The sequence below is a fragment of the Grammomys surdaster genome, unplaced genomic scaffold, assembly GCF_004785775.1.
Source record: "Grammomys surdaster isolate TR1022 unplaced genomic scaffold, NIH_TR_1.0 126036, whole genome shotgun sequence".
Taxonomy (NCBI): Eukaryota; Metazoa; Chordata; class Mammalia; order Rodentia; family Muridae; genus Grammomys; species Grammomys surdaster.
The window spans coordinates 3,273,739-3,285,973 of NW_021620849.1; the positions used below are offsets into that span (position 1 = coordinate 3,273,739).

General features: G+C 42.4%; 1 protein-coding gene across 1 annotated transcript in view; it reads right to left on the reverse strand.

The window, feature by feature from the left end:
• Positions 1–376: 376 nt before the first annotated feature.
• Positions 377–12,235, reverse strand: part of Sec11a (SEC11 homolog A, signal peptidase complex subunit) — a 29,055-nt gene continuing 17,196 nt past the window's right edge. The window contains exons 3-5 of the mRNA XM_028754810.1: positions 7,797–7,916; positions 1,193–1,250; positions 377–903 (exon numbers count right to left, since the gene is read on the reverse strand). Of these exons, the coding sequence (XP_028610643.1) occupies positions 853–903; positions 1,193–1,250; positions 7,797–7,916 (229 nt within the window). The 3' untranslated portion in view covers positions 377–852. The remainder of the gene's footprint in view (positions 904–1,192; positions 1,251–7,796; positions 7,917–12,235) is intronic.

Consider the following 12,235-nt stretch of genomic DNA (forward strand, 5'->3'; position numbering starts at 1 on the left):
TCTGAGTCACACCCTAGTGAAGAATTGATTGTGACTAAGAGATTTCCTATGAACGTCAATGGCTACTTTGACTTCACAGAAACAAAAACAAACCTAAACAAAAAGACCATTTGTTAATATTTGGTCAACTATCAAAGCTGAAGCCTTTTCTCCTTTAGCCCAGGCTGGCTTTGAACTCAGAATGTAGTTGAGGATGGCCTAGAACTCCTGATCCTCAGATTCTGGTGCTGAAATAGTCCAGGAGCTGGGATAACAGGCATGTGTCACCATGCCCAGCCACATAAAAGCCTTTATAAGCCCATGATGGGTACTAAGACCCAGCCAAGAAAGGCACATCTCAGGAGCTTTCCCAACAAACAGAATTCAGGGAAAGGGATTCAATGTGCAAAGTCTTTTATTTAAAATTTTGAAAAGTTAAGACTTATGACCACCTCAATATGTGCCATTCCCACTGTAAGGAGGAACGGCAGGTTTGAACTCATGCAGAGCTGTGTTTTCATTTACAGAACTCTGTAGGCACTTTAAAAGTGAAGCTTGGCTTCAAAATACAAACACTGGGGGCTTTGGCTCAACCTTTTAATATAAAAAATTCACTGATGTACAAAAATGTGAAAGAGTGACAATGACAACATATGAAACCTTGTGATTGACAGTCCCCTTGTGTGCACTCCATGGTGCACATGCACCCGCCCACACATCCTTGGGTGTGGAAACACAAAGTAATGCAAACCAGTGCTACCAAGAAGTGCCAACGTGTGTCCTCTGAATATCCGCCAATCACAGACCAGGATCTACTCCAACACTCAGTAACAACAAGCACAGCATCTTCCAAGGGACAGTGAGGTCGACTTCTTACTCACGATGGACCAGCACAAATAAACCCAGCAGAAACAGTACTGCATACTAGAAAATAACACAGGAACACACGTCAGCAGGGATGCTTCCAGCACCTCTGAAGTCTCCGTCGGTCATAAACTCAGTTGTTTATGACTCAGGATCAACTACTAACTTACATTAGTCTTTCATGCTTTACCTGTAATCTACTTAACAGTTTCAAAAGTTAAACAAAGGAGCATTGTGGGGGAGTGGGCTGGATCCAGGGCCTCACACATGCTAAGCATACATGCTGCTCAGCCGTACTCTCAACCCTAGGTCCGTTCATTTTTAATCAAGCATACAGTTACACTCGTACCTTAAATTTAGGATAGTCATTCATGAGGATTGTCACAATTCCAATATAAGGAACAAACCTAGAACAAACAAACAAACAAACAACTTATCATCACAGAGAATCACCCTAGAGGAAGCAGCTGCTAACATTTACCATTAATCACCAGTACCTTCCAGAGTACTGATTCTCAGTTCACTGATTTTCATACATTATATTTGTTCCTTTCAATAGCCTGTTACAAGGAAGTTAGGATTATGACCATTTTATAGATGAGGAAACAGGATCATGCATCCAAGGTGCATGGCTTGTGTGCAGCAGAAGCAGTCAGTACCAGACCAGATCTTAGGTCTTTAGTTGGTCTCTCCAATGCTAGGTACTGGGTGTGGCCTCGTAGCCTTTAGGGAGCTGCCAATTTTGGTGCAGAGATAAGGCCCCTGGCAGCACAACACTGCAAGGTACTTCCTGTCGGTTCAGCACTGAACAGAAGAGCCCAGGGCTCCCTCACCGCACTAATTTAACCATGGTCTGGCTTTGGCCCTCTTCATCTTCATTTTATTTATCAGATGGGGTCTTGAAGTACAGCAGGCTTCCCTTGAGCCTACTTCCACCTGCCTTAGTCTTCCTAAAATGACGGGATGCATACACGTGTCACTGTGCCTAGCTCTGAAATTTCTCAAGACCCGTTTTTATCACCACATGCAGCAAAGCAGCCTCAGCCTCCATCTTCCTATATACTTCTAAAGTATTTTTTTAAATTCTTAGATTTATTTATTTATTTACGTGTGTGAGTGTTTTGCCTGTGTGTATGTATGTATATATACCTGGTGCCCAGATGTCCGAAGAGGGCACTGGATCCTCTGGAAATGGAGTTAAAGTTCAGAATCAAACCCAAGTTCTCTGAAAGAGCAATCAGTGCTCTTAACCAGTGAGCCATCTCTCCATCCCCTGTATTTGATTTTAATGACTACAACTTGCTCTTGAAATCCTTCTTCTTTTGTTTCAATAACCTGCAAACCTATTTCTACACCTACTTCCAGACTGCTGTATCTGTACTTTCATTTCTTTCTCAAACTGGAATTAGAGGTGGGTGACCAAGCCCACCCAGAGTTTACAGAGGCTCTGGGGATCTGAACTCAGGTACTTACATTTGAGCTGTGAGCACTTTGACCACTGAACCATCTCCCCAGCCCTGTGTTCTCACTAGCTTTCTTTTTTCTTCATTCCCTCAAACTGAGCAAAAACACCTGGTGACAAATCTTACACATTCGCTATACTTGCCTTTGAGGTCTCTGTCACAATTTTAAGAACGCTGTTGTTCTAATTATCTGCCTCCCCTCTGACTCTATGAAAGTATCGATCTTGATCTCCCATAGCCTCAAGGTCCTGTACACTCAACCTTCCAGTAAACACGTACAGGTACACATGTGCATGCAGGTGTGAACACACTCTCACACCAAGCTTCACCATGCTAGAGAGCAAACTCAGGGCTTCATCCAGGCCAGGCACTCACTCTATTGCTGAACCTTGCCTTCGGCCTAATACTGTCTGGTGGAATGTTTGAATAGGTTTTCCTTTTCATTTTCTTGGGAATTTCATTTTCTCCAGGTTTTCAATCTTCTCTCTATGTATGTAAGACACCTTAACATTGTAAGACTTGAGAGCAGGGGCTGGGCTAGTGGTACACACATTTAATCCCAGCCCTTGGTAGGCAGAGGCAGGTGGATGGATCTCTGAGTTCAAGGCTAGCCTGGTCTACCTATCAAATTCCAGCTCAAATTGTGCTACACAATGACACCTTATCTCAACAACTAATAATAATAATAATAATTCAGGACAAAACAAAAAAATTATCAGGGTGTCACTGATGTGACAGGAAAGGAAGTGAGCAAACGCAAATGTTCAACTTTCTTCATTCTCCCCACCAATGGCCGACTTCCGAGTAGACTGGCCATAATGTGGCAATGGCCCAAGTGGACTTCAACTCTCTTATCACAGTCCACTTTCAGTGTGTGCATAGACCCCTCCTGCCACGCCACGGGCCAGAGAAACAGAAACCACCTCCCAGTTAACACCTCCACCATCAAAGCCATAGGCAAACGTCAACAGACAGTTTTTAGCGTCCTTCACTTCCTCTTAACAACTCTCACTTTTCATCTCCTGTACTCTGTTTTTAAAAACTAAACTAGTCTTCCTCCCTTCCCCAAACTCCCTTTCCACATGCTAATGGTTCTGAACACTGGCTCTTCTTTAACAGAGTCACTTGGGGCTGCAGCTGTAGCTCAGAAGGCAGAATGCTAGCCTAGCATACAGGCATGAAGCTCTGGGTTTGATCTCCAACACCACATAATTCAGATGTGGGGGTGCACACCTAAATTCCAACATTTGAAAGGTGGAGCCAGGCCTAGAGAAACGGCTCAATGGTTAGGAACACTGGCGGCTCTTCCAAAGGTCCTGAGTTCAATTACCAGCAACCTCATGGTGGCTCACAATCATCTGTAATGGGATCTGATATTCTCTTCTGGCATGCAGATAGAGCACTCATATACACAAAATAGATAAATCTTTGCCCGGCGGTGGTGGCGCACGCCTTTAATCCCAGCACTTGGGAGGCAGAGGCAGGCGGATTTCTGAGTTCGAGGCCAGCCTGGTCTACAGAGTGAGTTCCAGGACAGCCAGGGCTACACAGAGAAACCCTGTCTCGAAAAATCAGGAAAAAAAAAAAAAGGAAAAAAAAGAAAGGTGGAGCCAGGAGTCATTCTCAGCTCAACAGAGAGCTTGAGGCCAGCTTGGGCTATACAATACACAAAATTACCAGATACACTTTTCTAGTGTCCCCAGATTTTCTGAGTTTAAACAAATCCCTGAAACATGCACCCCAAACAATGTTCTTGCACACTCAGGTTCAAGATGTTTAGGTCTGGTACAAGGTGTGTGGCACAGGTACATGGTAGCAGGCAGTTTCACCACAGCAAGCCTGTGTTAACACGTGAGTTCTCCAAGAGCTGAAAAGAGACAGCTACAAAGTATTGTAAACTCTGGGAGGGACAACAAGGCTCTTGACCACCGAGTCAACCATCAGCCCCATATTTTTAATTTTCAAAACAGGGTCTCACGGTGCTGCTGCCAACAACTTGACCTCAAGAGAGCACCCAGTCCCTGCCCCAGGCAGCAGGGACTACACATGTGCTACCGCACCTAGACATGTAATTTAATTGCATTTTATGGCATATCACTTTTTATGGGGTATTTTAATACATGTATACAGTGTGCACTAAACACATCAGGGTAATTACCGTTTCTACTCTACCATCAAAGCCTGTGGCACACTTTAGGGGCAGACATTTTGCCTGATGCACTTCACTTCCTGTTAAGAGCACTTCCTCTTCTGTTGGGACAGCTTTGTCTGGAGGCTTCCAGCGTCACTATTCCTGTTCCCTCTTTCTCTCATTCCTTTTCAGTCTAACATTCTGTACCAACTCTCCTGCCCATCTCTCGTCCTCTCTGACACTGCTCTCTTCTCTGTGACTAACAGGTCCAACTTTCTCATTTTCCAAAGTCATCTCTATTAGATATTTTTAGTTGGTACAGTATTAGTTTCATTTCTAAGAATTTTATTGCATGCTATAAGATGAATTAACCTTGAAAATTAGGATAGGTAAAAGAAACCAAGCACAGAAGATCCCTACTGTGATTCTGTTTACAGGAGATACTGCACACGAGCCCATGCTAGAGCAGGTTAGCACTATGAGCAGGTGCAGGAGGACGGGCACAAGTCGTGCCTGCTAATGAATGTGGAGGATTATCTGAGGGTGGAGAGAAATGATCTGGAATTAGATAGTAGTGACAGTTGCAAAAACTTGAAGATATATTAAAATCTGTGAACTTTGCCCTTAAAATAGAGAATCTTATAAGTGAATTCTGTTTCAGTAACATTCTAAAAAACAACCTGGCTCAGAACCATTGGTATCAGTGTGGAGTAATACAGAAGAAAAACAAAACAAAAACCAATGTTTTTTCTTTAATTGAAAGGTAGTTGCACTACAGTCCAGGCTTGCCTGTGAGTGTAAGGTACAGCTTGACTCAGAAATATCAGCTTAGTGTTTTATAAATACGATTTCCACAAAGGAAGGTGACTCATTACATTAGCTGTCAAGCTCGGTGGCAGGAGAGTCGATGAAAAGTGAGTTGGGCAGTGAAACCTGTCTGCCAGCTGTCCACGTCCCAGGTGGTTTATATTTCACAGAAACAGTACTGAATTCAGATTATTACATTTTTAAATTAAAATCCACTAAAGGGTTTATACTGTCAAAATTGAGATTTTAGTTTAAATTTTATATAGTCTGGAACTTTAAAAGAAGTTCTTGGAGAGGAAGCCTGAGTACTCTAACCTGGAAAATAAGATCTTTATTTTACCCAACCCAGGGTGGCCTAGGCAGCCATAGCGACAACAAAGAAGAACCAAATGCACGCAAAGGGACAGTTTTACACGGAAGCATACAGAAAAAATTGTCAAAAAGCTTTAAAACGTGCATATGCTTTACATAGTAACTGTTTTTTAAGACTTTACTGGGAAGACTGGGCAGAACCACTGGGTATATCTAACAACAATATGGTGTTCACAAAAGCAAACTAGAAATAATGCTAGCCAGGGCCAGTGCTAGGACAGCCAGTAGGTGTATGAGCTACTCAGGGGATGGAGTGCTCGCTCTGAGAGTGATGAGAAACGTACTGATTATAAATACACTAATGACCGTGGAGTGAAAAGGGGTGTACGATAGTGTGATCATCCTCTTATATAACAAATTCTCTTATATAACATGACGGCACACACCTTTAATCCCTTGGTAGGCAGAGGCAGGGGGAATCTCTGAGTTCAAGGTCAGCTGGTCTACAGAATGAATTACACAGAGAAAACGTCAAAAAAAAAAAATTGATGGAGGTGGAAGAAAGTAAAGCAACAGCCAGGCGGTGGTGGCGCACGCCTTTAATCCCAGCACTCGGGAGGCAGAGGCAGGCAGATTTCTGAGTTCGAGGCCAGCCTGGTCTACAGAGTGAGTTCTAGGACAGCCAGGGCTACACAGAGAAACCCTGTCTTGAAAAACCAAACCAAAATTAAAAAAAAAGAAAGAAAGAAAGACAGTACAGGAGCGCTGGCGCTCCCTGGTGCTCCCTGGTGCTCCCAGGCCGATCTAATGCCCCTGCAGATTTACAGCTAAAGGAAAACAAAGACTAAAGAGATGGAGGAGTCTGAAAATGATTGGAGCATCTTTGGAAACAAGGAAATTTGGAAATCTAGTTCTCAGAGGCACCGATGATCTAATGTAGATTATTTTTAGCTCCAACATAGAATATAAAAATTCCCCTGAAGTTCTAAGTTGCATGTACGCGCACTCGCGTGTACACACACACACACACACACACACACACACACACACACGAGCACTCGCAGACAAAACACAGTGGTACTTGTTCTGATTTGGGATTCCTTTCCATTTCTCATACTACAACTAAAGAAGCTTTCTTTCAGAACAGCCACCTGTTCAGTACAGCACAGCATCACAGTGAGGCGGCTGTACATAGCTGGTGTATGTAGTAAGGAGGAGAGGCTCTGACAACAGTCAGAATGCTATGAAGCACCTAAACAGATGACCAGCCCCACCCACCCAGGTGAGGGACGACGCCATGCCAGCAATTCTGCTGTGATAGCGCAGAGCATGTGCTCTGGGGCTTCCAGACACTCAAATCACCATCAGCGTGATCTTAGATACAGAACATGGCTTGTCTGAGTTTCCTCATCTGCAGAATGGGAATCTTAAGAGTTGTTTGAAGGTTAAAATGAAGCAATACTTATAAGGCATATATAATGAGTCTGGAATATAGCAAGCCCTAATCAAGGTGAGTTATTGTTAATACTATTAATATATTAAAGAAGTAATTCCATACTTCCTTACGCCAGTAACTTACAATTCCTGTCCTCCACTGATCTGTTCTCCTGATAACATCTGAAATAAACAGGCTTAATATAATTTAAAAATTTCATTTGATCTCATCAACTTCAAGACTGAAATAAAATATAGGCTATCGTCACACAATAAAATTAATTCAGATCAACAATTTAAATTGTCTCAATAAAATTCTAATAACTTGTTTCATGAAGCAGTAATAATTCTATTCTGGATCCTAATAGCCTAGCCAAGTACGGATATCAATGCTCCTTGAGTAAATTGAATACATGATTCTTGTTTTAAGAGGCAGGGTTTCAGGTAGCCCAGGCTAGCCTTAATCTCACAGATTTTTAGTGAGTCTGGCCTTGAATTGTTCGGTCCTCTTGGTCTACCTCCCAGAAGCTGGAATTACAGGTATGAACCCACTGCACCTGGCCAACATTTTTTATTTAATTGTGATATCCACTATACCATTAACATTCAACTCTCTTATTGCACCTCATTCCTCCCTTCAAGAATAGTACGCCTTAAGACTTAAGTGCACTTTAAGATTTATATCCTTTAAAGGACAAAAAGGTGACTTGGTGTAACCAGGACCAACAGTTACGCACTCAGTCATGCACGGTAAGACCATGTTTAAAGTAATACGAAAAACCCATGGTGTTCCCCTGGGTACTCACCCTCTTGCTCTGCCTACAACATCTTTCTTCTCCAGCCAGTGTTGCCCTTGTTTATAGAGGCCTCGGTCGTCAACGGCATTATTATCTCCTTTGGTTAAAAATTTGATATGCCCATCTTGCCTTCAAAGAGTAAGGAAACACAAGTCATCCAACACCTCATGGCACTTAATGCACAGAACCAGCTCTTGTTACCAAGCACTGGGTACTCGTCACGCCTAATAGCAATTCTGTAATTGGCTAACAGAATGTTGACAGCTGGACTATGTAGCATGGAAGAGCTAAAGTGTGTGGTGAAGGAGCTGGCCGGCCGCACTACAGCAGCCTTACGAACACTGCTGCAGAGGAGCGTGAGTGTCCGCGGATGACCGTGCAAGTTTTACATTGTGAGGAGATCAACCAGCATATGAAACAAATCTCATTTAAATTAAAATATACACAACCAATTTTCTACTAACATCCAACAAATAAAAGAATACATTAAATTATCCCCCAGAAGTAACTGTCAGGTAGAGACTGTAAGAAACTACTGAACAGCATAGTTCTTTTAAGTAATCTGAAAATCTCTGCATGAGACAAAGTGTGTTAGAGAAGGAACCTCAAGATGGAGTAAGAGTCTGTAACATGCAGCCGGTGAGATGGCTCATCAGGTAATGGCATTTGCCACCAAGGCTGACAACCTGGGTTTGGTGGCCAGAAACCACACAGAACAAGGAAAGAACCAATTTCTCCAGCTGTCCTCTGACCTCCATATGCACTAGCAGTGACTCCCAAATGAAGAAATGTAATTGAAAAATAATAAAGGTAATTAAAATAACATTCCAGGTGTCTATTAAGGCCACATCAGCCAGCTGCAGCCAAGGACCTTATTTGACCTAAGTTCAAACAAAGTCACGATAAAATTGCTAAGTCAAACAACTAGGAAGTTAATAACCTTAAGGAATTGTTCATTCTTATTCATCATATATTTAGTTATTACATCTATTATATTTAATTATATTTATTCCCACACTAATTATAATTTTAGTTAATAAAAGCTTAATGGTTATTTTATAGAAATTTACTGAAACAGTAATGTGACATGCTAATGTGACATGCTATGATACTGAGATCTGGCTTAAATAATACAAGAAAGGAAGAGAATGCACACGCACAGAAATGGTCACATCCTGAGCATCTGGTAGATGGGAGACACATGGGACTCCTCCGACCCCTCTGAGCATGCTAGAAAACCTTTCAATACAAACTGTAAGAGCAAAAGTAACCCAGATCAAGGGTGAGCTGGCTGCCTACTGTCCACTGCAGCTTCACACTACCTTAGTCTTTCTCTAGCAAATATGTAGTTATTAGAAAAACAAGTTTTGGGGGCTGGAGAGATGGCTCAGTGGTTAAGAGCACTGACTGCTCTTCCAGAGGTCCTGAGTTCAAATCCCAGCAACCACATGGTGGCTCACAACCATCTGTAATGAGATTTGATGCCCTCTTCTGGTGTGTCTGAAGACAGCGACAGTGTACTCATAAATAAAATAAATAAATCTTTAGAAAAACAAGTTTTAAAAGAAAAATAGAGTGTGGCAGTATACACCTTTAAACTCAGTACTAGGGAGGCGGAGGCAGGCATATCTCTGTGAAGACGGGCCTGGTCTACAAAATGAGTCCAGGATAGCCAGGACTATTACAGAGGAACCCTGTCTCAAGTGGGAAAAAAGCCTCAATTTTTCAGGTATGGTAACATTTATTAGAATACTATCTTAGGCAAGGTGTAGTGGCACATGCTTTCAGTTCCAACACTGAGGAGACTGTGACAGATGTATCTCTGTGAATTCAAGGCCAGCCTGATTTACATAGCAAGTTCCAGGATAGCCAGGGCTGCATAGAGAACCCAACTCAAAAACAAACGAAAGCAAAACCACAAACTGTCTTGCCTAATCAAGAATGATTGCTCTGGGGCTGCGGATGTAGTGTGGTGAAGTCCTGCCTAGCTTATATTAGCCTTGCATTCGAACTGAGCCCAAATAAATCGAGCATGGCAGCACATACCTGTAATCCCAATCCTGGAAAGGTAAAGGCAGGAAAATGAAGGAGTTCTTTGGTCACAGAGTTGAAAGACAGCCTGGGCTACATGAGACCCTATCTCAGACCAAAAAAAAAGTCAAGGAATTTAATGCTACTAAAGAATGGTTATGACCTCTAGTAATTTCTAAAATTGCTTTTAGATTTACTTTATATTGATTAGTGCTTTGACTGCATACATGTATGTGCACTGTGCATGTGTCTGGAGCCTGCAGAGGGCAGATGAGGGCACTGGGTCCCCTGGACCTGGAGGTCCATGTGAGCTGCCTCTGGGAAGGGAGGGAGCAAGTGCTCTTAACCACTGAGTCACCTCTCCGGCCCATCTTCTAGTGAGTTTAAATGTAACTGAAAACAAAGCAAAATTGACAGTTAATAAAGACCAGACTAAAACTAATCCAAGTGTCTTTAACAATCACAGTCCATAAAAAAGAAAATGAGCTTTAGGTTTCCACTGACTAATATCCACTCAGGAAACTGACTTCCAACATGCAAGAAGTCAGGTGAAAACTGGGAGGTGTTACAAACACCAAAGACACTGAAGTGCAAATGGCACATTGGAAACGAGGTTCCAGTTTAAAGAATGCGAATATATACAGAGAAAAGTAACCAGTAGCTGACAATTCAGGAAGCGAAAGAATGCCTGAGATCCCCGGGGGTTAAAGATGATGCCAGGAACATCAGGGAGGAGGGACACTGTCAACCAGAAAAAGATACTAGCCCCTCAGAGGCTGAAGAGAAGCAGCCAGAAGGGAAGGAGTGCCACCGACTGGGCTAGTCCCAAAGACCTACTTACCAGCAAATACTGTGCTTTCCCCTGGTGGGCTGGAATCAGGAGAGATCACTATTGTTTCTTGAAAAAGTACACATCTCTCTCAACGACTTAATGCAGAACAAATACTTTTCCCTGGTGACCACCCTCAATCCACCTGTCAGGATCTGCTCCAGCCAGGTGTGTGGTATCTGCATGGAATCCCAACACCCAGGAGACAAAAGAAAGATCCCAAAAATTCTGATCCTGAGTGTTGGAGTACAAGTGGCCTTTCCTCACTCTGCTGTCCTGGATGGCACAGACTGTACCAATCTCTTGACTTCACTTCTCTGGTGCTGGGACAAAGGTACAAACCACCCCAGATGAATACCTATTAAATGGAGAAAAACTACAAGATGTTGAGCCAGTCGGAATTGAGGCCTTAAATGCAAGAGAGCCTTTCGGGTGCCCAGTATACCACTCCATTTGTTCATTTCTTTCTCTCCTCTTGAGTTTCCATAAGTTCAAACACTACAGACTGGAAAGAATGGGAGTGCACAGCTGGACAGGGACCACCCACTTAAGACTTCACAATTCATCTTTCTGAAGTCTTTACATTATCTTAAGAAAACGAGATCTGGGCTGGAGAGATGGCTCAGTGGTTAAGAGCACTGACTGCACTTCCAGAGGTCCCAAGTTCAAATCCCAGCAACCACATGGTGGCTCACAACCATCTGTAATGAGATCTGATGCCCTCTTCTGGTGTGTCTGAAGACAGCTACAGTGTATTCATATATAATAAATAAATAATTCTTTAAAAAAAAAAAAAAAAAAAACGAGATCCAGGGAAGCTAAACTTTTTGCTCACTGTTCTTACTCTAAGGTGAAAGGAATATGTCATTTCTGTTTCTTTTTTTTTTTTTTTTTGGTTTTTCGAGACAGGGTTTCTCTGTATAGCCCTGGCTGTCCTGGAACTCACTCTGTAGACCAGGCTGGCCTTGAACTCAGAAATCCGCCTGCCTCTGCCTCCCAAGTGCTGGAATGAAAGGCGTGTGCCACCACCGCCCGGCCGTCATTTCTGTTTCTAAAATGTAAGATTCCATATAAAAAACAACTTAGATTTTAGAAATTTATCTTGGTCTTGGCACACTGGCACATACTCTTAAATCCCAGAATTCATGATGCAAAAGCAGGAAGATCAGGAGTTTAGTGTTGCGTACACCAGGTACACGTGGGAAATTCAAAGACAACGTTGAGAGTCAGGTCTCTTACCATGTGGATGATTGGGGGGTGCATTCACATCATCAGGCTTGGTAATAAATGCCTTTTCGCACTGAGCCATCTCACCAGTTTCTTGAAAAATCTTAAACTTTAAATTTATTTACAATTATGTTGTTTACGTATATTGCCATAGTGCGTATGTGAAGGTTAGAAGACAATTTTTGAGATTTGGATCTCCTTCTACTGTGGGTTCTGGGGACAGAAGTCAGGTCATTCTGGCCTGACAGCAAGTACCTTTACCTGTTGAGCCATCTGGCCAGTCCTCTTTTTTTTTTTTTTTTTTTTTTTTTTTTTTTTTTTTTTTTTTTTTTTTTTTTTTTTTTTTTTTTTTTTTTTTTTT